Below are 26141 nucleotides of genomic sequence, written 5' to 3' on the forward strand. Positions count from 1 at the left end.
AAGTGTTAGCTCTGCCTTCACTCTGCACTTGAGTACTGTGTTCATGTGTGTCGTACAGAAAACCTGGAATATTTTGCCTGAAGTTTGCTATTGTACCCTTTTCATAAACACATAATGCATAAAATAGCAATCGATGAAAACAATTTTGCTGCTGTTCCAACAGTTTACGATAATTTCAGTGGACATAAATGCTGTCCAGCGGATGGTGCCGTTTACTTTTAAATGGGGGTGTAGCTGCCCCATGGTCCTCAAAGTGCACCTCCCCATTGAAGATCAAAATTTGACATGTAGCCGACTTTTTGGGTGGTGAAGAAGAGATTTGTTGACTACAATGTTGTCAGCTTCCTTTAGGAATTGCTGTAGCTTCACCTTTCTGGATTATTCATATTTATGGATTATTATTATTATTCATATATTGCTAATCTATATGAAAAATAATTTTGCAGCTAAAAGTCTAACTTTCTTTAAATCCTTACTGACCTTAAGAAATGTTGCTAAATAAAGCTTGGGGGGGTGGAGATTTGTTGTGGCAGAGAAAACAAACCAATGCTGTGATTGCAGGGTGAAAGCATGGACAATTTCAACTGGGGAGTACGCAGGCGTTCTCTTGATAGTCTGGACAAGTGTGATATGCAGCTTCTGGAAGAAAGCCAGCTTTCAGGAAGTACACCCAGCCTAAACAAAATAAACCATGAAGATTCGGATGAGTCATCAGAGGAGGAAGACCTAACAACAAGTCAAATTCTAGAACAGTCGCAACTAGTAAGTAGTTAAATTATAGGCTGCTGGAAGATACATTTTATATATATCTATATATATATATATATATATATATATATCTATATATATATATATCTATATATCTATATATCTATATATCCATGATTCTTATACTTAAACTGATTGCTAGCAACACAGAAAGGGTTAGACCTTACATAGGTAAGTACGTTCTTCTTAATTTTCTTTTCATAGTTGGCAAGCATAAAAAGATTCAGGCAGCAATTCAGGAGTAAGCTCCGTTGGATCCAGTTGAGCCTACTTCTCAGTAGACATATATAAGATTGCACGGTTAGAGGCAAGTTCTGCATACAGAAAATATCAAATGTGATAAGTGGGTCTTTATTCCATTTGTTACTATATGTCACATTCAGTTAAATGCCCCCCTTGAACTCTCCCCCCCCATTTGATAATGTAACTTTTGTTTTCCGTAAAACATCAAAAAGGAAGGAACGCAATAACCTGGAATAGGCTTTCAAAACAGATTTTAGTATACACAGAAAGCTTAATGGAATTCATAAAATCACAAGCTTAAACTGTTTAGTGATCACTAGTGGAGAATATTACATTATTTTCAATATTATTATTTAGAGGCTCTTCATAGGAAAATGGTGTCATTTGCTGGGCACAATCCACACCAGTTTGCTTTGCACACACTCCACTGAAAATGAGCAACGCAAGGGTTTGTGAAGCTCCCCTTTCACTTCAGTGTCGCTTCTTCAGGAGGGATTCCATCCTGCCTTTAGCCTTAGCCTTGTTCCTTCTTTTAACAGATCATGACACTTTCCCCTTCTGAGGACACAAACCACATTGACTCTCTTTCCACACCATGTGAAGCATCTTCAACAGCTCCGCCTCCTTTCAGTTCAAGAACTTCCAGTTTTAACGCTTCTTTGCCTGAAATGAATAATCTCCAGGTGTCTGAAGGCTCAAAGGTGAATGAATTTTATCGAAGCAATTTTATTAAATAGAGGGGGAGCGGTGGTTCGGGATATGGTGTTTGTCGGTTAAAATATCCAATTTTATTGCTTTACATCAGATTGTACACTTTCATTCGGCATGTCCAGCTATAATTAGTGTCGATTAAAATGTACGAGTTTCTCAGCCTTCAGAATTGCCAGCATCACCCTTCCACCAACTTTAATACAGTACCAAAAAAATAAAAATAAAAAAATAGTCCCGTGGGTGGAAGCATGAATTCCATTCTCCTCCCCCCACCCTGCAAAAAATGTGGGCGCTGTATTGTGCAGCTGCCTGCCTTGGGCTCCATTCTTGCCTGTTTGGTCTACTTTCAGAATGCTGATTACAGTAATGCACTGAGTTTGGTAAATAAAAGAATGTAAATGCTGAAACGAAGCATGCCGGGGACACAGTTATCAAAGGTTGGTAAAAGTTTAATAGAAATACCATGTATTTGTTTCTGTAGCTTACTTTTTTTTGGAAATGCTTCTATTTGAGAAATATTGACAGAGCTGGTAAGTCAAACTAGAGGCAGGCCGTGTTAAATAAGTGCTTTGTATGGGACATTTTGACCACTGCGCCAGTGAAGTGTCAACACTATTGCTTTATGCTGCAGGCATGTTATGATGCTGTAGGGTTAGGGGGGGGGAAAGCAGGAACAAAAAATGGGTGGTGCTATGGGAGAAAGCACTTGTCGCTGCACATGAAATGTAACCTATCAGTAATGGCAGTAGAAATTGTCTCAAGAGAAGTAGGTAGTTAGGTTTTGCCACATTCCGCTAAGTTTGATTTTCACTGTATGCGAAAAGCATTTCACTCTTACATTTTGTGTTGCATTGGGGTTGTTCAGGCAGGATCCAAGGGTCATGTGGTGAGTTCCATATGTATAGTGGAGTTTCTGGAATCTGAAACTCAAAGGAAACTCTGGGTGTCCTGCAGTACATCTCAGCGGGCTGTGGTTGGGGAGCAGAACCCAATGAACCTCTGCGGAAACTAGTCACATCCATGCCATGTGTTTGAAGCACATGGTCATCATCCCCTGAGAATCCTGGGAACTATACCCACCCCCTACACAGAGCTGCAGTTCAGAGCACTGTTAACAAACTACAGTTCCCATGATTCTTTGGGGGAAGCCATGTGCTTTAAATGGGACCTGCATCTAGGAAGTGCTGGACTCTGTAATGGTCTCTAGTACAAAGGGGGGAGTGCAGGGAACCCACAGTCCTCACACTCCATCAACATACTCACCCAAGGAACCAGGAAACCACATGACCTCCATCCTGGCTCAGGTCCCTATCCTGTTGTCTCTCACACGCACACACATCCCCATGAGCAAAGGCAGCAATGGGCCAGGCTAGAAGTCCAGATCTGGTGGCAAAGCGCCTGACTTACCTTAGTCTCCCTTCCTGTAGTTTTACTCAAGACTTGGGGAAACATGTGCCCTGGTTTGGGACCCAACTGATAACTATACAACCCTTGCTAGGGCCAGGCTTAGGGTTCTCCTTAGAGAGCCGATTCCTGGGTCCAGTAATGATGCTGATAACAATCAGGAAGTGGCCATAAATTGTTAAATGGTCCTGCTGACCCAAAACTTCCTGTAGATTCAATGAACATCTAAAATTCAGATATCTATCTTAGATTTTCACTTTATTCCTAGGGGGTTACCATGCCACCAGATGCAAATATAGGCTACTGTTCTTGGGAATGCAAACAAGAGTGTGTGTCCTACTGAAGGTCCAGCCAACTGCTATGCAGATTGACCCTATACCACACCAACAGGGATCAAGAATTCTGTAGTCTTAGAGACCACAGAAAGAACCACCCATAATAAACATATATTGGTCTCTAAATTAGAGTATTCTTAGCTTAATCTTCTGATCCATTTATTCACTTCCCTGGGGTGGGTAGGATATTTTTACCTGCGATCTGTTCTCAAACTCTTCCTAAATACCATATGAGGAGGAAATATAATCTGAACAGGGTCTCTGGGGTAGCAAAAAACCAAGTAACAAGACCCTCATCTTGTCCACAAGGTGTATAAAACAAACAAATGGAACTTCTCTTAAGCTCTCAGTGGAAAGGGATGAGAGATATTTTATTGGGTGTACCTGCTGTAATACATTTGGTATTTCCTGTACTTTCTGTTTTGGTAGGTTCTGATAATGGCAGTTCTTTATTGTTTATGGTGTGTTTTACTGCAGATAGCTTGTTTAAAATTTTATTATAGTTTTTAAATTATTGTTACCCGTTCTTGGATCATGAAAGTGATGAAGGGCAGGATAACAATAAATGGTAACCAATTCAATCCCCCCAGACTGAAGGTGCCCAAGAAGAGGAAGATACCTCTGTACAGGAAGATGATCTCTCCGGCTCTACAAATGAACTCCCTGCAGCTTTTGAATACAGCGACAGCTTTAGCCTAGATATGACAGAGACTGAAGAAAAAGGTGACCGGTTGATGGATCAATATGCACTTACCAGGTATGTATGTATTTTTTTATTTTAATTTTTTATATCCTGCTTTTTTAAAAAAAAATGAAGTGGTTAAATAAAAATAATAATAAATTCCATGAAACACAGTGAGGCAGTTCAAATGACTAAAATCAATTTCTTAACAATAAAACCGAGAGAAGCAAGATAAAGCAATTCTGATTAAATATACGGAGTCAGTGCTTTAACCTATAAGGGTATGCCTACTATGTGACATTGAACAGGAAATTCTGAGCACAGAATACATGCAGTTACATGGCAGTCCTGAATTTGAGTATAGGGTCAAATCAGGTTGTCAGATCCTTTACACTCTGTCCTCATTAAGAGGGCATAGGCATGGGCACAAAACGGCATGTAGCCTCACTTAACTGTTCTTTTTACTTACTTATTTTTAAGTTTCTTATTTGGAAATATAACAACAGTAGCGTAGCCTCGCTATCGGCTCTTAACCTAGAATTTGTGGCTTTCTTTCAGTTTTGGAGAAGGCGACAGGAATGTCTCGCCTCCTCCGTCTCCCTTCTTTTCTGCTATCCTGGCTGCATTTCAACCAGCTACATGTGATGATGCAGAAGAAGCTTGGCGTAGCCATATGAACCAGCTCATGTGTGACTCAGATGGCTCCTGTGCAGTATATACATTTCATGTGTTCTCCTCCCTGTTTAAGGTAAAGAAAAAGTGTTCTAGAATCCCACATGACTGACATTTTGCTGAAACCCACAATATGTTTCTTAGACTTTGCAGGTGTCAATAAATCCAAACCCTGATTATTTTCCACAGCCCATCAACATTTGGGGGGGGGGCAGGAGGTTTTAATTTTCCAGATCTTGCTGTGTGCCATCAAGCAAAAGTATAATGAGAGTTATTTATTATTGCAGTGGGTTTGATGATAGGTAGACATTGGTCCAAAGAGGCACACTTGGTAAGGTCAAAGAGGGAAGGTGGCCCGTTATGCTGGGTTGCAGGTACTTTGTTTTGGATTAAGGAGGGTTAAAATCGCCCTCCCTGGTTTATCTCTTCCCTTCTTAACCCTCAATATGTGCCCTTCTTTCTTTCCTGAGCTACCAAGATACTTGTCCCAAGGAATCTATGCCTGGATGTTTCTGGTGTAGGGTTGTAGATATAAGTGCAACTTTGCCATTGCAGCCCACAGATTCCAGTGTAGGGTTTTTTTAATTGCTTTGTTAAGTAGGAGAGGCATTAGAAAGGTTTAGTGATAAGGCAATCACTTTTTCCTTTTAGCTCTTCTGCTGTGTGATGTAAACTGCTTTCTGGGTGGTACTGGCACGCCATGATGCTACTGCTTTAATACCCATGTTCCCACAACAGTTTTCAAGATAAGAGTGAGGATATGTTATCAAATGTTTCCAGATTCTCAGACGCTCTAAATAAAACCATAGTATGTTTTGGTTCCTACATGGCTTGAGCAGTCCTTAAAAGTAACTCTGTAGTTTATAGCAGAAAACTGTTTAGAAACCATTTAGAAAGCTATTTACAGAAATCTCTCTATCAGCTAGGGAAGCAGGAAGAGAGTCTTGGTGTGCAATAGTTTCCAGATGCAGTTCAGTATGTTGGAACACTCTCAAGCGGCCCAGGCACCCTTGCCAAGCAGTTCTGGCCAGAGGGGAAAACAAACACAAAGAAGCCTCTCTCATGATTTCCCTTCCTGTAAACTTGGCATCAGAACACTCATTACATTGTTTGATAGACCACTTGACATTGAGTATTAACAAAACAATGCCCAGAATGGGCAGAGAAGTCTCATGTTGGTTGTTACTAGTGACAAAACAGAATGAGCCAATGCTGTACACAGGTTCGGTCTAACAAGAAGGGAGTGAAGGGGGATTACAAAGCAAGAAAGCAAGAAAGCAGGACAGAGAGCTACAGATTGATTGTGTGTGTGTGTGTGTTCCCCTTTGCAGTATACATAAAGAATGACTGCAGTAGTTGTGCATACCAAATTAAAATGTGCATTAAGTTCTGTCATTAAGTTCAGTAGCAAATGTGTTATGCATACTTTTGCTTTATAGAATATTCAGAAAAGATTCTGCTTTCTGACTTGCGATGCTGCCAGCTACCTTGGTGACAATTTGCGAGGAATAGGCTCGAAGTTTGTGAGCTCATCACAGATGCTGACATCATGCTCAGAATGCCCTACCCTTTTTGTAGATGCTGAAACAGTGAGTATTTTTTGCATGACTAACCACATTGAAGTGCCATTCATAAAACTATCAGAGTGGTGAAGACTCGGAAGCTGATTGTATCTTTTCTTGATAGACATGTCTGGAAACAAGTATTGAGACGAGACATTAGGTACTTGTTACATTCTAAAGAACTACTGCAGCTCTTCTTCATCACGCTGGGTGGTTATAGATTAGGAGAGTCTGTAAATAGACACTGCTCATAACTGAGTTATGAGTGCAGAATTCTTTCATTAACCAAAATTAAACCAAAGCAGGTTTCTATACCTCATAATTTTGAAGACAGGCTTGAAAGCATTTGGGCAACATTTGGTAAAATGTCGAAAGCTGGTGTTTGGTAGCTGTTTATGAAAGGGTTGCCATTGCTGTAAATAGCTATTTATGCCTCCCCACGATCATCAGAAGCACAATTATTTAAAATAAGCAAATACATTAAAATATATTTAATTTGAATAATTTGTACACAAAATTATGCTTTGCTTGCCTCCGTTGTTGGTTTATCCAAGGAAATATGCCTTTTTATGATAACATAATATGATCTCTAATGCATAATACAGTAGCTTCAACAATCATCTCCCACAAGTTCAGTCATAAAGTAGTACAACCCCGTCTTGCAAATGTCTAACAACTATCCAGGGACTGTCATGTGGGATTTCCCCCATTGATTTTGGTATATAGCAAAACAGTTATACTGATCTCACTGAATGAAGTAATGTTGACTATAGGATCTTTATTTTAATGTTTCTAGCTTCTCTCTTGTGGACTTCTTGAGAAATTAAAGTTCAGTGTCTTAGAACTACAAGAATATTTGGACACATATAACAACAGGAAAGAGGCAACACTTTCGGTAAGCATCATTTTTGGGTGTAATGGCTTTATCTATTTCTGTATTCCTTAATGCAAAAAGTTACTACTTCATTTCAAATCTGCAGGAGGCTCATTCAGTGACTTTACCTTTAGAGAAAAATACTGGATTATTTACAGTACTACATCTCTATATCTTCTTTTTCTGTTTTTAGACTATATATCTGATTGGACAAAACTCAAAATAAATCTGGCCTGATATCCTAAACACATTTACTAGGGAACAGGTGCCGTTGAACTTTCATCTGAGTAAATGTGCTTGAATCTGAATAGGTCATTATATGCATTTTAATCTGTTTTCATTCAAGACTTCAGTATTGGCCTTACCTGTGAAGAGGATACAGTATCTGTGTGCATGTAAATCTGCCGCCATTGTGGTCACTGGAACAGCACCTGGTGGTAGGGCTGGACGATGGAGATGAGTTCACACCGGAAAAATGCAGGCTTCAAGCCAACAGACAACAGAGAAAGGAGGAACTATTTTTAACTTTAATAAAGAAAGAAGACAGAGGACTGTAAATAGGGCTAACAAGCACACAAAAAGTCAGATGCAGACAAGGGGAAACTAGTCTGTAAGAAGGAGAAAGCTTTTGAGAATCAACCACATCTGTGAAGGTCAAATCAAAACTGAGGGCTCATGGGAGAACCCCAAGCCTGAACTTGTTGTCTGAGCAGCGATTTTTCCCTTCAATCACCAGGTGGAGCGCCAATCCATAATGATGGCAGATTACATGCACCCAAGATATTTCTCGATATGTGACAATTATTCCAGGAAATGTTTCTTGTATTCATTATAAAAGGTGTAGCATTGTATCTAAATGAACCCTAAAGTACAACCAAAACTATTTTCATATTCACTGGCCATCGGGTTATTATTTATTACATTTATATCCCACCTTTAAGGGACGCGGGTGGCGCTATGGTCTAAACCACAGAGCCTAGGGCTTGCCGATCAGAAGGTCAGCAGTTCGAATTGCTGCAATGGGGTGAGCTCCCATTGCTCGGTCCCTGCTCCTGCCAACCTAGCAGTTTGAAAGTACGTCAAAGTGCAAGCAGATAAATAGGTACCACTCCGGTGGGAAGGTAAACGGCGTTTCCGTGCGCTGCTCTGGTTCGCCAGAAGCAGCTTAGTCATGCTGGCCACGTGACCTGGAATCTGTCTGCGGACAAACGCCGGCTCCCTCGGCCTGTAAAGCGAGATGAGCGCCGCAACCCCAGAGTCATCTGTGACTGGACTTAACGGTCAGGGGTCCCTTTACCTTATCCCACCTTTATCTTCCAAGGACCTCAAGGTTCTCCTCCTCCCTGTTTCATCCTCACAACAACCCTGTGAGGTTGGTTCGGCTAAGAGATGGTAACTGGCCCAAGGTCACCCAAGTGAGCTTCATGGCTGAGTGGGGATTTGAACCCTGATCTCCCAGGTCCTAGTCCAGCACTCAAACCATTACACCACACTGGCTTCAAATAACTTTATACGCCTGTTTTCTTTCCAAATTACAGTGGCTGGCAAACTGCAAGGCAACATTCGCTGGGGGCTCAAGAGATGGTGTTATCACCTGTCAGCCAGGAGACTCGGAGGAGAAGGTAATCAAGGATTTGATCTGTTATGTTGTTTCTGCAGTAAGTTACAATTCCATATTACATCTTGACCACGGTAAAAGCTTTTGTACCCTCTATATTTGTTTCAGACCATAGGCACAATCTAATATATTGCAGGCATAGAACATAATATAAGTAGGTACTATATATATTCCCATCCTACTCCAACAGAGCATTCTTGAGATGTTTGTGCTGCATAGGTCTTGTGAAGCTCTGGATAAAGGTACTACTCCCTTACTCCTTCATGCTCATACCCCCCCAACCATAATCCAAAGGTTCTTATCTTTCATGGGGAAAATCAACACCATCATCCCTAGTTCATTTCCAGTTTCACCACCAAGTTTCCAGGGAAGTGCAAAAAAAAGAGAGCATGTGGAGGATTGCCTAACAACTCTCTAAAATTTTCTTTTACTAATTCTGGATGGCCAGGAATTAATATGGAAGCAAGTTGGCACATATGTACTAACTAGCTAGCCATGTGCTTTCCCCCTAATACTCCTTCTATCTTAATAGCTGTTGTGCTAGCCTGCAACTTTAAGGAAATATCCATATATGAAGGGATTGTGGCAGGAGTTAGGCCTCACATCTGGGACCCATCACCCCCCCTATGCACAGTTTCTAATCCTAATACTCCTAGGGTCCTTAACATCAGCTCTCTTCCGCAGCATGTCATCTGAACCCAATATCATGGTGAAGTATCCTTAACTATGATCCGCAGCCAAGAACAAAGCACAACTCCATGTTCAGATGACATGCTTAGCTTAAGCCTTAGCTTGGCTGCCATGCCTTATGCTGAGCTAAAGTGAATGTAAACTGCTCTGTGGGAACCAACACATTCACATGGTACCAGTAATCCTTAGTCTAGTGTACTGTGCCATGCAAGCCAGGCCAGGTTTTCATTTCTGGGGGCAAGGCCAGGTGATGGGGTCCTGTCTGTCTGGGAGCCTCTTCTCCTTAAGCTCTCGGTGTGTGGAGAAACACTTTTCACTTGCCCAGCTAAAGATTTTTTTTTACTGTATCACATATTCTATTATTAAACTGATACTGAAAACAACCCTGGCACAAAGTAAACCCTGGTGTTCATGTAGCAGTTCTGGACAGTTTGTGTGAATCTAGTACAGACTAGTGTAGTGGCTGGCAAGATGTTTTCAGTCAAGTGATTTATTTTTAATTGACCTTTGTAAAGTGAAGCTATTATTTTAGGCTACTAGAGAACACTTTGTATCATTCAATTTTTTCTATTCAGCCCAAGGAAAGCAATTCATTTCTGTACATCTTTGTACAGTGATTTGCCATCCATGCTTAGTCAAACGTTTTCCAGATCACCATGGCTTATTTTAAGACAGGAAGGAAACTGGAGCACCTGAAGGCACCATGTTGCCTTTCTTTCTTTTTTAATGGCATTTACCGTGCGTGGGGGCAAAGCCAGACAGCTCCCCCACCCAAAATAGCCTGAGGGTGCATCCCACAGTAGTGCCTTTGAAAGGATAGAAGCAGGCAGAAATATAAACAACTATAACACCATGTGTGGCCAACAATAATTAAGAAAAGTGACAGGGTCTGGATACCTCCTGGTATGCCCTGCGGAGGACCTTAAGGTCCATAAATAACAATAATTTGGAGGTCCCAAGCCTCAAGGAGGTTAGATTGGTTTCAACTAGAAGACTTCCGGTTTGGGATCGCAAGCAGCAAGGAGCGCGGAAAAGACGCTGAGAGCTTTTCCGAGCTTCACGGGGGCTCGGGGGCAACGCAAGGGCACTGCGACCCCCAAAATCTCAAGGGGGGTACCCTTGAGGGACAAGCTACCCAGCAGCGTTGGAGGAGTCCCGAAGTTTTTTCGGGTTTTTTTTAAAGAGACTCGAAGGCGACGGGACTGAGAAACGCGAACGGTAAGCTCTGCGGACCCCGTGTAGCGATGCCTCTAGCTCCTACTGGAAAAGCGACAAATCTCCGCAACTTTAAGAACAGAACCCTCAAGATTATGGCAAAAACGACGTACTAAAAACTTTAAGCTAACAATAAGAGGGTCTCTGGATATATAAAGCTTTAATTGAGGAACCCGACTTGTTCTTCCAGAGCAAAATGGCGCAGGAAAATATAGTCGCAAGAGTAAAGAAAGGAAATGACTAATCATCTGCTATAGAGAACAGAAAAGTGAAAGCCCTCAGCAACTTTGTTGGTGAGGCGAAGGAAAGACAAGTAACAACTAAGCAACTAAATAGACCTCAAGAAACTTTGTATTCTTTCTGGGGGAAAAGATTCCAAAAATAAGGGACTAAAAAAGACTGAGTGGGGATAGAGGGATAATTACCCTGAAGCACTAAATAACAACATTGGAGCATAAGGGGGAAGGTGAGGAAAGGGAGAAAAAGACGAAATATAATAAAAGCCTCCAAACAAATAAATAATAACTTTCACTTACCTGCCTTTCTTGGAGGGAAGTTTGAAATTTTGGGCATTTGGCTAAACTCCAAACGGAGATACCAACCTCCCCCCCTTAAAGACTTTGGAGTTTTAACCCCTTTCTCTTCTCCTTTTCCTGGCTTTTTTCTTCTTTGCCTTTGAGAAACTGGATATGAACTGATCCCATATAGATGAATCCAAACTTTGTTTACACACCTACTCCTCTTCCCTGAAAGACTGGTTTAAAATTTGAATACATCGGACCCTTAAAGATCTTGAACTTGGTTTCTTTGGCTTTTTCTGTTTGTTTGTTTGTTTGTTCGCTTTGGAGACTAAAGTGCAACTGAACTTAAAAGAGGAACATATTTAAAATTACTGGAGGATTCAACTACTCTTACCTTATGGTTCGGACCTGATTTTTGGGGGCTTAAATTTCTGGACCCCTCCTCCCAACTGTAACCAAATATTGGATTAAGCCAGCAAGTGGCTGAAGAATACAGATTTTGGAAAGAGATTTATCTGCGGTGACTTACTTTCTAACATTGATATTTTCTTTGGGTGAAATCTTGAAACTGGATTAAGCTGACCAAGTGGCTGAAACATAATTAGAAGGGAAGAAAAGGAGTCTTTACATAAGATAAAGTTAGATATATGTTAAATTTACTTTGTTTAAAGTTCTGTTTGTTAGGATTTGTCTCTCTTTCCCTTTTTTTTTATTTTGGCTAGTACAATCTAATTTGAAATAATATTGAAATAGTATTACTGAAATACTATTGAAATAACTTAGAACTTAGAATAATTTGCATTAAGGTATTTGAGATCTTAGAATTGAAGCTGGAAATTATTTAAGCCAACTTGGCAGCATTAACGTACTGGTTGGAAACTAAAGGGACTGAGAATAATTTGAAATACACTCAGTTCCCACATATCTCTTTGAGAAACCTGAGAGTTCTAAAGCGTTTGTGAACTTAACGTCAGAAACTCAGCAGGATAGGGCTTAGACTGTGCGCCCCCTAGGGGAGAGGAAAAATATTACAAGAGTCTTAACTCAACACCAGAAAAGGACAAAATGTCGGGGAAAAATGGGAAAAAGATAGGAGGGACACCATCAGAAAGGAAAATATCCCGACAAGAAGAGATTAAAGACTTGGACATTTTGTGGCTAAAAATAAAAGAAGAGTTCAGACAGAATGAAATACATATGGAGAAAAAATTAGGAGAAATGCATGAGTTACTAGATAAAAAAATAGAAGGAGCAGTAGGAGAATTGTCAAATAAAATAAAGGATCTGACAGGTCGGTCAAAATCTTTGGAAGAAGCAAATAAAAAAATGCAGAAAGAAATGAAAGAACATAGAAAGGAGACAGATAGGTTAAAAGATGAGATAGGAGAACTGAATAAAAACCAAGACCAAGTTCTGGACAACTTAGCGATGATTGAAATGAAACAAAAGCAGTTAAATCTGAAATTTAGGGGAGTAGGAGAAGAAATAAATGAAAATATCAAAGAAAAGATGATTAAGGAACTAGCCAATTGGCTGGAGCTGAAAGAAGAAGAGGTTGCATATACGATAGAAAACGCCTTCAGAATTAAATCAAAGACTAAACAAATAAAATCAAAAAAAGTCGCAGGAGATTGCTTAGTTATTTTTAGCTCGATAGAGATGAAAAATGTGATATTGAAAACAAGCTATCAAAAAAGATTAATTATTGATGGGAGACCGATCATCATCTTTAAAGAGATACCAACTAGACTCCTGCGCAAAAGAGAAGGTTATAAACAGCTGGCAAGTGTCCTAAAAAAGAATAACATACAATATAGATGGGAGTTCCCGGAAGGGATCTCCTTTTTTTACAAAGATAAAAGGTTTAGAATTGTTGAGATTCAAGAAGTGAAGAAATTCCTACGTAGATATGAAAAAGATTTAGGAAGAGTAGAGGAGAGATATGAAGGAAAAAATGGTGGTCTAGAGGAGAGGAGAAAGAAAAACGAACCGTGGAAAGACAAAGAGGACAAAGCTAGAGAAGAAGAAGTAGAGGAAGAAGAGGAGGAGGAGATTGCAGAGGAGGAGGAAGAAGAGGAGGGAGAGGTGAACAGGGAGAATAAAACCACTCGAATTTAAACTATTAGCTGTTGGTAAACGGAAAAATAGTCAATACGATGAATCTGAAAGTTTTGTCATGGAATGTGAATGGTTTGAACGAAAAAACTAAAAGGAATAAAATAGTAAATGTGTTGAAAAGAAAGAACTTAGATCTAATTTGTTTACAGGAGACACACGTAATCAAAAAGCACAAACATATTTTGGTGCACAAAAAGTTGGGGGCGGAATTTACAAATTGTACAACTGAAAAGAAAAGAGGGGTAGTGATTTACGTGAAAGAAAAATGGGAACCCAAAATGATCTGTAAAGACGAGGAAGGAAGGATTTTAGGTGTACAAATTAATTTCCAGGGGGAGAAAATCAATGTGATAAATATATACGCCCCAAATTGGAATAAATCGGAATTCTTTAAAAAATTGGAACAAATCTTATTAGAGGTAGAATGTAATAAGACAATTCTACTAGGAGACTTTAATGGAGTACCGACACCAGAATTGGACAGACAATCAGAAAGGGGGAAAAATAATCAAGGGAAATTGCCAGGATCCTTTAATAAGTTGGAAGAAAGTTTAGATTTAATAGACATTTGGAGATATAAACATGTATTAGAGAAACAATTCACCTTCTTCTCAGAGCCACATAAGAGCTGGGGCAGAATTGATCAAATCTGGGTCTCAAGGGAATTTACTTTAAGAACTATAAAGTGTGAAATTCAACCTAGAACTCTTTCAGATCATAATTTGGTAGTTTTGGAAATAAAAGGTAAATCACAAGGCGGATTCAGATGGAGATTGAATGAACATCTACTGGAAAATGATGAAGAGGTCGGAAAAGCTAAAACCACTCTAAAAAATTATTTGGATTTGAACCTCAATACGGAAATAAGTTTGGATATAGTTTGGGACGCCAGTAAGGCTGTTTTAAGAGGGTTTTTCATTCAACAAAATAGTTATAGGAGGAAAGTAAGAGAACAGAAGAAAGAGGAAATCCTAATTCAGATAAGAGAGTGTGAGAGAAAATTAACAACAAACCCGAAAGATGAACAAAATATCCAAATAAGAAAGATGTTACAATCTCAATACTCAATGTTAATAAGTCAAGAAACTGAATGGAAAATTAAACTAATGAAACAAAAATACTTTGAGTCAGCTAATAAAACGGGTAAATTATTAGCTTGGCAATTACGAAAAAGACAAAAACAAAATGTGATAAACAAAATTAAAATAGAGGAACAACTGATAGAAGACCCAAAAGAAATAAAGGAGAATTTCCTCAAATTTTATGAGAAGTTGTACAAAAAAGAGAAGGAAGACATAACCCAAATAGAAAAATACCTAGAAGAATATAACGGGAGAACCATAACAGAGGAAGAAAGAACCCAACTTAATAACCCTATAAAAGCAGAAGAGATCCAAAAGGCGATAAAGAAAATGAAAATAGGGAAAGCCCCAGGACCAGATGGATTGTCAGCTAAATATTACAAAGTATTTGAAAACCAATTAACACCAGTGCTATGTAACATCATGAACGGTATATTGAGAGGAGGAAGAATACCAGAGACATGGAGGGAGGCTCATATTACGATGATCCCTAAACCAGATACGGACAAATTGAACATTAAAAATTATAGACCCATATCACTTTTAAATAACGATTATAAAATTTTTGCGGAAGTGATGGCAAGTAGACTTAAAAAGTGCCTAGTAAATATAATACATAAGGATCAAGCAGGATTCCTTCCAAATAGGTTCCTCAAAGATAACGTAAGGCATACCATAAACATTATAGAATATCTGGAGTGTAAGAACGAAATACCTGCGGCACTAATTTTTAGAGACGCAGAAAAGGCATTTGATAATGTCTCTTGGAAGTTCCTACTGAAGAGCATGGAAAGAGCAGGGTTAGAGGGCGAGTTTATGAACGGAATAAAGGCAATATACTCGAATCAAGATGCAAAATTGATTATAAATAACAACTTAACAAATTCCTTTAAAATTGAAAAAGGAACAAGACAGGGGTGCCCTCTATCCCCTCTTTTATTCATTATGGCACTAGAGATAATTCTAAATAAAATGAGAGCAGCATCTGAGATCCGAGGGATCAAAATAGGAACAAAGGAATTCAAATTAAAAGCATACGCGGACGACTTAATGTTATCTATGGAAAACCCGCAAAAAAGTGTTGGCAGGGCCTTGGAAATGCTAGAAGATTTCGGTAAACTATCAGGGTTTAAATTAAATAAATTAAAGACAAAAATGCTGATTAAAAATTTGGGAAAAAAAGAAAGTGAAAAATTGGAGGAACAGCACGGAATTAAGGTGGTAAAAAAAATAAAATATTTGGGTATCTGGTTAACCACAAAAAATATAAATTTAATTCAAGATAATTACCTTACAACATGGAAGGAGATCAAGAAAGAAATAGATATGTGGAATAGAGTGAAACTTTCGTGGAGGGGAAGAATGGCGGCGATAAAAATGAATCTACTCCCGAGAATGCTTTTTTTGTTTCAGAACATCCCAGTGATTAGAGGATCCAAAATATTCACAGATTGGCAAAGAACCCTGTCGAAATTCATATGGCAGGGCAAAAGGCCAAGAATCAGATTCAAAATCCTTACAGATCGAAAAGAAAGAGGGGGCTTCTCAGTACCTAACCTGAAGTTATATTTTGAGGCTGCCAGCCTTTGTTGGATTAAAGACTGGATTAATCTGGAAAATACCGACCTGTTGGACCTAGAGGGGTTCGACAACAGGTTCGGCTGGCATGCCTATTTATGGCAGAATAAAGAGAAGATACATAAAGGATTCTCAAATCATATTTTTAGAGGACCCCTACTCGAAGTGTGGGAAAGAAATAAAAAACTCCTGGAATGGAAGACGCCCTGGTGGTTATCACCAATGGATATTCTAATAACTAAAAAGGCAAATATGGAGGGAGAAAGGCTGACTTATGAGGACCTACTGACAGGATCAGAAAATGGATGGAGGATGAGACCTTACGAGGAGTTGAAAGACAAATTAACGGGCTGGTTACAATTCCATCAAATAAATGCAGTATGGAGAGATGATAAAAAAGTAGGAATGAATGAAAAAAAATCTAAGTTTCAGATAGAGATAATTGAAGGCAAATCCAAATTACTATCCAAAATGTATAACATATTATTAGAGTGGGATACCAAAGATGAGGAAATAAAGGGGGTAATGACGAGATGGGCAATGGATCTGGGGTATAATATAGAGTATGACAAATGGCAGAAATTATGGACTAGTGGAATGAAATTTACAGCTTGTGTAACACTCAGGGAAAATTTAGAAAAGATGATGTACAGGTGGTACATTACCCCAGCAAAGTTGGGGAAAATGTACAAAACTGGGAATAAGAACTGCTGGAAGTGCAAGGTTAAAGAAGGTAATTTTTTCCACATGTGGTGGACATGCGAAGAAATGAAGAAATATTGGGAATATATTTATAATGAGTTAAAAAAAATATTTAAATATACATTCCCTAAAAGACCGGAAGCATTTCTACTAGGGATAGTTGGGGATGAAGTTAAAAACGAAGATAAGACATTATTTCAGTATGCCACAGCTGCCGCCAGATTGTTAATTGCCCAAAATTGGAAAAATCAAGATATCCCATCAATTAGAGAGTGGCAAACAAAATTATTTGAATTTGTTGAACTTGCAGAAATGACTCAAAAAATCAGAAACCAAAAAAATACAAAGTTTATTAATGACTGGAACAAATTTATGATATACATTGAAGGGAATTACAGAAGCCTAAAAACTATAACAGATTTGATATAAACCTTACGATGTGTAAACTATTAACAATTATTAGCTGCGGGGAAAATAAATTATGTATATTAAGAAGCCTGAAAGCGGGAGGGATGGAGGTCAATAGAGCGTAGAAGAATGATTTAAGTTCTTAAGACACAAAGAGATAATTGTGAGGATAAAGAATTGTAACGGAAATAGATAATACTTATGTTATGTTTAGATATTTGTTTTGTATTTTTCTCTCTTTTTGTAATTGTGAAGTTATTTCTTTTTCTTTTTGGTTACTTATATGAAACTCAATAAAAAGAAGTTTAAAAAAAAAAAAAAAGATTGGTTTCAACTAGGGCCCAGGGGCTTTTCAGCACTGGCCCCAATGTGGTGGAATGCTCTGTCACAAGAGACTAGGGCCCTGCGGGATTTGACATCTTTCCGCAGGGCCTGCAAGACGGAGCTGTTTCACCTGGCCTTCGGCTTAGACTCACTCTGACCCCTTATATGGGATTTTGTATATAAATTTCCCCTTGGCTTTTTTGCTGGCCCATGTAGGATCAGCATGGATAGCTGGCACGGGGGAATATCTGATGTTTCCTCCCTTTATAGTCTTGATTTATGGGCTGCTACTACTAAAATGAGGCTGTATTTTAAGCCGTATTTTAATTAACTGTTTGTTTGTTGTTGTTGTTGTTGTTGTTGTTGTTGTGTTTTTCTACTACGTTTTATTGTAATTTGGTGTTAGCCGCCCTGAACCCAGCCCTGGCCGGGGAGGGCAGCTGTAAATAAAAATTTTATTTTATTTTATTTTATTAAAAAGTGCATGAGGAAATGTCTATCTGAAATATGACCATTGTCTCCCCGCTTCCCACTCCATAATGATTTGTGTTGGTTGTTGGTTTTGGCAATGTTGTACCTCATAACTTCTTAATTTTACTGCTCTTGGTTTTTTTGCACTTCTAAAAAATCTTTTTCATTTTACTCATTTGTCTTGCTTTCTTGTGTCACCTGTTGTTCTTTCTTTGTACACTGGTTCTGCTCCCCTTTGGGTTTGGTGATATACAGGGACAGGGGAAAGTTAGTATGAGCAGTTTTGAGGTCATTGTCCCAAACCTTAGGACTTTGGTTCTGTACTGTGCTTCCAAACTCTTATTCGGCAATATTGATAGCTAGGTTCACTTTTGAATAAGTGAAAATTATTGAGGTGACTATGTTGATTCTACAAAGGCGGATAATAATGAATTAAAACTGATATTTCTGTATTACAACAATGCTTAGGGGGAAATCAGTTGATTACAGCATGATCTTGATTTAGCTAAATGCTAAGTCTTCTTTAAATGCTTTGAGGACTTTTATTTATAAAACACGGGTGGCGCTGTGGGTTAGACCACAGAGCCTAGGACTTGCTGATCAGAAGGTCGGCGGTTCGAATCCCCGGTACTGCTCCGGTGGGAAGGTAAACGGCGTTTCTGTGCGCTGCTCTAGTTCACCAAAAGTGGCTTAGTCATGCTGGCCACATGACCTGGAAGCTGTACGCCAGCTCCCTCGGCCAATAAAGCGAGATGAGCGCCGCAACCCCAGAGTCGGTCATGACTGGACCTAATGGTCAGGGGTCCCTTTACCTTTACCTATTTACAAATAGCAGCAGCTCCAATCCAAAGTTCCTCCCATTTCATGAACCTGTGGGTACTTACCTGCCAAACAGATGGTTGGTTTAGCTGCCTCGATCATCAGATACTGTGTTTGCGGGACCTGGATTTAAGGTGATCTTGCAAGCATTTGTTTGATAGTGCACCAACACATTTTCACCCACATGGAGCAATCTTTGGCAGTAATGGAAACAAATTCAAGAAGGAAATTCATGTGTGGAAGCTTCCTTACACAGGTCACTCTTGCTAGACGAGAGTGTACATGGCTTCCTATCAGCATTTATACAAACCTATCTGTCTAAAAACATTTTATACCATCCTTCATTAAAAATTCCAGGGTGACTTACAATATATAAATACCAGCAAATAACAACAGTTCATTGTAGTTCAATGAATAAAGAAGGTGCTAAATTATTTTCATGCCAGATTTTTCCAGTATATGTTCTTTAAAATAAAATTATATAAACTACAATCTTGTATCCTGTTTTGTGAGAGTAAGCCCCATTGAGCTTAATGGAACATACTCCTGAGTAGGCATGTATAGAATTGCACTGTTAGCGATCTATTACTTTGTCCTGGAATGGCTTAAGCCTTTTACATTCTTTGCCATTGAACATGGCTGGTTGAAACAAATCAGTATTCCTGTGGAGACATTCAACCCACCCCATATTCCTGGCTTAAAACTGAACATTTCCCTACTTTTTCCTATGCCAAATGGCAATAGGTTTACATTCTTATGGTAATCTGAAGGGAAAATAAATTCCGTAGTTAATAGTTGTATTATTCAGATAATATACTATATTCAGATAGTATCCCAGGGTATGAAAAATGTTGAGATTTATGCCCAAAATGCAAACATGCTTTGGCAAACAGCTGCCAGTGCAATTCTACAGTTGTTAATAGCTTGTCTCATCTCTTTGTTTGACTTCATATTTACTAGCATGGTGCTGGACTGTATCAGCTGCATGGCATTTGACACTATGAACCTCCATGTGCAACTGCTAGCGCAACCAACTTCCTGTGCAAATAACCTCACACGCTTTTATAATCAGCCGCCACAAAATAATTAAAACTGCAGTTATTTTGTGTTCATGCCTATTTCAATGGAACTCTGCATATTAAAAGTGTGCATTCTTACTCCATGGAGGCAGCTTGTAACTGTAAATCCTGGTCAGCAACGAGATTGGCTACAGAGCCAGTCTATCGCTGAACTATAATGGATGCCTTGGGTGCAAAGAATTCTATAGGTGAATTTTAAGAGCACTGAACTGTTTCATTTCTAAGGTGTAATAACCTATTTTTAGAGTAATCCAGACTGGCTTTCAGAAAAAGTTATGCTCAAACCTAGATAATTACAGTGACTGCATTAGAACTGTGATTATTCAAAATTTTGTTTAAACAGCTGTTGCCGTGCATGTTGTGCAGTTGATACATTCTGAACCACTTAGCAAGTAAAGAGAAGTGCTAATACTGCTGGCAGTCTAGGAAAGAAGCCTGTGCTTTTCCAGTTGCATGCATTACACTGACACTATACTTTCTTTCCTTTCCTTTTTCCTGTGCCATGCTTGCTGTGTAGCAAATGGAATCTCTTGCAGTAAGTTAAAAGTTTTCATATTCTTTGTCCATTAAAATATGGACTAATGCACTCTCCTATTTCCCTGTTTTAACTCTTAGCACGTTTCCCCCTTTTTCTTTTTGTTCTTATTAATTCTGTTTATTATTACAAGAAATGTTTGTACTATGTTTTATCTCAGTTTCCTGGGCAGTTCGAATATAGTTTACCATATTTATAAATTCTCGCTTTGTCACATGCAACTTGAAATTGTTATATAAATTTTATTTGGACAATAATCAAAGCCCTCACTTGCTTAATGTGTGAAGGAAGAGAACAGAAGTAATGGCTCTACTAAAACAAGTAATTTCTGTACTGCCTTTCTCTAAAATGAGAGTTTTTCATTCTAGGCTAAACTGAGAATTTCATTATGTAATACAGAATAAAGGAATCTAATCAATTTTAGATTATGATACCCCTGGAATATGATAAATCCATCCTCCCCACATGTACAACTGAGGGAATCCCTTTTCTCATCTCAGGGATTCCTCAATTTAGTGGAGCCAATTTCTCTCCTCCTTCCTTGTCCCTCATCAGCCCTTAGCTGCGAGCTCATACACTGCAGTGAACCAGCAATTACCTGGTGTTAAAGGACTATACATGACTCCTATATGAAGCTCCAACTCGCCTTTTCCTTCCTAAGGGCAGATGCACATGCACCAGTTACAAATTCAGTACATGGATATGCCATCCAAATATGAGGATTTCTGCTGCTTTCAAGTGACCACACAGAATGGATTGTGTCCACCTCCCCTTTCTCTCTGCATAACAAGGCATTGTCATGGCACAGAACTATTGTGGTTCAACACTATAGTCATAAGCACCCATTCATGGAAGTCGTATATTTTTAAGGTTTTCAATTTAGCCAGCCATTGTGTGTCTAAGTTACAAATGCAGTTTGAAAGAAATTGCAATTTCACTTTTGAAGAAGTGGGAAACTCCTGCATCAACCCAATAAAGCACATTTATTTTTATTTCCTTGACTAATACAACAAACTTTAATGAGCCAAGTCCATAACATTTATTTTACGAAAAAATGTAGATTGTATAAATGCAGGCAGGCATTCTAATTAAGCAACTACCAGCTAAGACCTCAAAAGTGCAGTGTTTATATAATGGTATTTAAACAAAAGTTGTGTTTGGATGTTACAGTAGACGATTATTGATTGCAATGGCAGCAGGCCACAGTGAGCTTCAGGCTTCTACGCTCCCCTCCAGCATGGCCATGAGATAAAAACCTCTTACTTTCAGTTTTGATTAACCTGTTTAGCATTACATCTGCATTGTAAACTTTATAACCATAGAAGCCAGCTTTATAAGGCATGGTTTAAAGTTGGCTTAAAATTGGCTTGTTTCAAATGAATCATACTTAAGATAACTGCAGTTTATCATCTTCAAGTGTAACAGTAAGTTATAGTTAGTTAATTAAAAAAACAAAACAAAACCCAGAACCAAAAGCCATGCCAGAGGTAGACCAAGGACCAAGGACATGAACTGAAGCTTCACTGTTTGCTCCCATAACAAGAAACCATGGTTTATTGTACAATTGAATACAGTTATTGTGATCATTTGGAACAAGCACTTGTGCCACCATCAGATTAAAACGGTGATGCACATTATAATGAGGTAAAAAATGCCACTGAAGTTCACTTTGGTGATGTAGAGATGGCACATGCTTCCCATATTCTCCATATATTCCCTATTTACAGCAGTATTTGGTCTTATTTCAGCATTGTTTTTTAATCCCTGATTCACAGTTTATTGCTTATGGAAAAATAATGTCCAACCTGTTGATTCTTAATAACTTACCCCTTTTACAATTTTTTTTCTTTAGCAATTGGAACTGTGCCAGAGATTATATAAGCTGCACTTCCAGTTGCTGTTGCTTTTTCAGTCGTACTGTAAACTCATCGGACAAGTGCATGAAGTTAGTACAATGCCAGAGGTATGTTGCTACAATCAAGCCTTTTGCTGAAATAATTGCTATGCATTCCTGTGTGGTGTTTATTTCGTACAGCAATCTAACATATCTTAAATGAGGGCTGCTTGTTCAAGATGAATGATAACTATAGGGAGGTGTAGCGCATTCTATTAGTTTAGAGAAAATGTAGGTGGATTTCAAACTGGGTACTTAGTTTCTTACATTTATAAGCTGCTCTTTCTGTGTGGAGTTCAAATACAGGGTTCTCCCCAACTCCCTTTTATCCTCAAAATTCTGGGTAGGTAGGCTGGCGTGAGAGATAGTGGATATCCAAAGATCACCACTGAGCTTATCTTCTCAGATATAAAGTACAGTAATGTTTTTATACATTTGCTCTTCTAGCAGTATTTCAGTATACATTCACAAATGGAGTTCCTTATGCATCTTGCACATGTGTATTTAAATTTTATTCAAACACCCAGTTGCAAGAAATGAATGGTCCTTGCCTGTCCTTGAATGGTGCAGATTTTATATTTTTGATGCCCAATAGAGAATACTTGTACAGTGTTACCTCGGGTTAAGTACTTAATTTGTTCCGGAGGTCCGTTCTTAACCTGAAACTGTTCTTAACCTGAAGCACCACTTTAGCTAGTGGGGCCTCCTGCTGCCGCTACGCCGCCGGAGCACGATTTCTGTTCTCATAAGCAAAGTTCTTAACCCGAGGTTATTAACCTATTTTTGGGTTAGCAGAGTCTAACCTGAAACGTACGTAACCCGAGGTACCACTGTACATTGATGAATGTAATTCTCTTTTCCTTAACAGCTACTGAATATGTCACGAGAGCTGAGTGAGTTAAAGAAGAACCTGAAGGAAGCTAGTGCTGCCATTGCAATGGAACCTCTGATTGTAGAATGTAGTACCTCTGAACCCATGTTCACCTCTACAGAAGTAGCCATTCAGTCCATGCTGGAGTGTCTGAAAAACAATGAGCTTGGAAAAGCTCTACACCAAATAAGGGAATGCAGGTAACTTAATCAAGTGGCTGATCATACATCATATTTTCCTTTCTTCCTCTCAGAAGACTACAGCTGTGTAACTTTACACACACATCTTCATTTGCGCTAACAAGTGTATTCAGATTCAGTCCGAAGGTATTTGTAATCATTTTAAGCCACAATTTACTAAGCACTTTTATTGTGCAAGCCTCATTTAAATGAAAACGTTGTGAAGCAGTGCATCATACATTAATTTCTGTGTGTCTTTTATGGGAGAAGTTCCTTATACTTGGTTCCCTTTTTTAAACCATTGCACAAAGCAGTGATTGTCAAGCTGTGATGGGAAGCGCATGCAGCTCCCATGAATGGTTTCTTCCACATGCATAGTTTGGGCCAGAGATGTACCAACTCCTTATAGTTGATCATTTAGTCAAACCTTTACCCAGGCCAGAACTTTTTGCTTATTATTGTAAAATGTTGTTTTAGTTCATCAAATCCCCATAGTAATGTGTTACAGAAACACCTTGCTACCTCCTCTGCTTCCCATCTAGAGGTGCCTCTCTGTAGTTTGGCATGGTAGAGAAGCATGGGCATCTACCTTCATTCCTGAAGGAAATACTTATACCGGAAATTTTTTTTTCTACTAATAGTGAATCCCATGTGCCTATATTGTTTATTATCTCATGCAGTTCCCTGCAAGGCTTATTTTTCAGTGGCATGGAATGTATATACGAGTTGCCCAAAATATGCATATGTAGCTGCAGAGGAATTGGGAAGGGATTTAACTTGTACAAAAGAGGGAATCTATTTCTTGAATAGCAGAGAGATCCTTAAATTAACTCTGGCTTTTTTTCATACTCATTTCCCTGCAGGAGTATATGGCCCAATGACATTTTTGGAAGCAGTTCTGATGATGAGGTCCAGACCCTACTGAATATTTACTTCCGGCACCAAACACTGGGGCAGTCTGGCACTTACGCTCTAGTGGGCTCTAATCAAAGCCTGACAGAAATCTGTACTAAACTGATGGAGCTGAACATAGAGATCCGGGACATGATCCGCAGGGCTCAAAGCTACCGAGTCATCAATACTTTTCTTCCAGACTCCAGTGTTTCCGGCACAAGTCTCTGACAAAAGTCTTGTGCCCCCCTTTTCATTCAAGCTGGGATTGCTTCCATGTTGGGCTGAGGTGGTTCAATGCCTTCTCAGCCTTAGAAAGACTTGGTCAAGTTGTAGTCAGTCTTGTTACCTTTACAACATTTTCCAAGAGGAGCTGGGCAGTGTTTTCAACGTGTAGCAATACTGCAAGGACAAAGGTAGCATAGAATCCTTTGTTTTGAGCTGCACAAACAAAATGCATTTCACTGGACAACCGCAGTTCACTACTGAAGAAGTGACTTCCATACATACCAAAGACTACTACACTGAACAAGACTTCCTTTCTAGAAATTTATTTTTAGGTTGGCAAAAGTGCAATCTTTCCTTCACTTGAGGATGGTTTTGTTTTTTAATCTTGTACATTTTTTTTCCTTTTGACCAAGTTTAAAAAATGGGCAGAATGAAGCTAGCGACAGGACACTGCGAGACTGTCTTTTTGAAAGCTGAGAGCCTGTGTGTATGAAAGAGGTTGTAAAGGACTACAGTTTTAAATGTACACTGTAACTTAAATATGATTACTGTATCTTTTGGGGAAAAACCAAGCTGCTATGAAGTACATTTCCTGATGTTGCTAGGCTACTGTCTTGGAAGGTACTAGATCCTGTTGTAAAAGGTCTGTTATTAAGGCCAAAGTACCTATGAATGGACAAGGAAGATTTTTTAAAAAAAGATTTTGGCTGCTTTTTACTAGAGGGTTGCTTTTATGAATATATTTATATTACATAAGGATGGTTGGTCTGGTATACCTTGCTATTTTGTAGGAAAACATCACATTGCTGATTTTAATTCTTTTGACCTGCCCCGCATGGATATTTTAATTTAACATACATTGTTTTAACAGTTAAGAAATGGAAAGTGAATTTTGAGTTGTACTTAAGAATATTTTTTTGGGTAATATGTAAGTTTTTCTTGCACTTAACTGCTGTTATGTGTTAAATGGGTGCATGCAAATCTTTTTGCACATTTAAGACACTTTTATTGCAGCATAGTCTCACTTATTCACTCTGTAAATACACTTAAAGGTTTTTGTGAAGTACCTTTTGGTTGATATTTTGATCAGAATAGGATCACCTAACTAAAATATCAAGGTCATTATAATATATATACATATGCATATATACAAAGATGCCTGTGTGTCTACTGATTAATATGGAATAAGTGTATGATACGGTACAAAGGCTATTGCTTTCAATTGGTTTTGAACTATCATGCAGCCATCACAACACTCAAAAAGCTGCTTTCTAAATACCCATAAGGGAAACAAATGTAATCTCTCATTTGACCAGAAGCAGCTTTGAAAAATAGGCTGCTTATTCTGAAGTTGGCTTCAAATGCATAGCCCTAGCTGGATGAAAAATGGTGTATGTTTCTCTGCTCTTAAGGGGGTCAGCCCTTCAAACAAAATTGAAGTAAGGTACTCACCTTTAAATTGTAAAGGGAAAGTGGAGGTTGCAAGAATGACTTCATACACTATTTTATGCAAACCTACAGAAGTAGTAAGGTAAAGGTACCCCTGACCATTAGGTCCAATCGTGGCCGACTCTGGGGTTGCGGCACTCATCTCGCTTTATTGGCCGAGGGAGCCGGCGTACAGCTTCTGGGTCATGTGGCGAGCATGACTAAGCCGCTTCTGGCGA

The 26141-nt window shown here is 38.9% G+C and overlaps 2 protein-coding genes across 5 annotated transcripts in view; one reads left to right on the forward strand and one right to left on the reverse strand.

The window, feature by feature from the left end:
* Positions 1-25633, forward strand: part of FRY (FRY microtubule binding protein) — a 151384-nt gene extending 125751 nt beyond the window's left edge. Inside the window, exons 52-61 of the mRNA XM_053386021.1 lie at positions 562-762; positions 1551-1712; positions 4052-4218; positions 4702-4891; positions 6255-6404; positions 7174-7272; positions 8790-8873; positions 22264-22374; positions 23174-23376; positions 24219-25633. Of these exons, the coding sequence (XP_053241996.1) occupies positions 562-762; positions 1551-1712; positions 4052-4218; positions 4702-4891; positions 6255-6404; positions 7174-7272; positions 8790-8873; positions 22264-22374; positions 23174-23376; positions 24219-24477 (1626 nt within the window). The 3' untranslated portion in view covers positions 24478-25633. The remainder of the gene's footprint in view (positions 1-561; positions 763-1550; positions 1713-4051; positions 4219-4701; positions 4892-6254; positions 6405-7173; positions 7273-8789; positions 8874-22263; positions 22375-23173; positions 23377-24218) is intronic.
* Positions 4082-26141, reverse strand: part of ZAR1L (zygote arrest 1 like) — a 29288-nt gene continuing 7228 nt past the window's right edge. For 2 of the 4 annotated variants that reach the window (XM_053386019.1, XM_053386015.1), the window contains 2 exons: positions 6429-6507; positions 4082-4172 (listed from right to left, as the gene is read on the reverse strand). In XM_053386019.1, the coding sequence (XP_053241994.1) occupies positions 6445-6507 (63 nt within the window). In that variant the 3' untranslated portion in view covers positions 4082-4172; positions 6429-6444. The remainder of the gene's footprint in view (positions 4173-6428; positions 6508-26141) is intronic. The other 2 variants (XM_053386018.1, XM_053386020.1) reach the window with 2 other exon arrangements.

Source organism: Podarcis raffonei, chromosome 4 (genome assembly GCF_027172205.1).
Source record: "Podarcis raffonei isolate rPodRaf1 chromosome 4, rPodRaf1.pri, whole genome shotgun sequence".
NCBI lineage: Eukaryota > Metazoa > Chordata > Lepidosauria > Squamata > Lacertidae > Podarcis > Podarcis raffonei.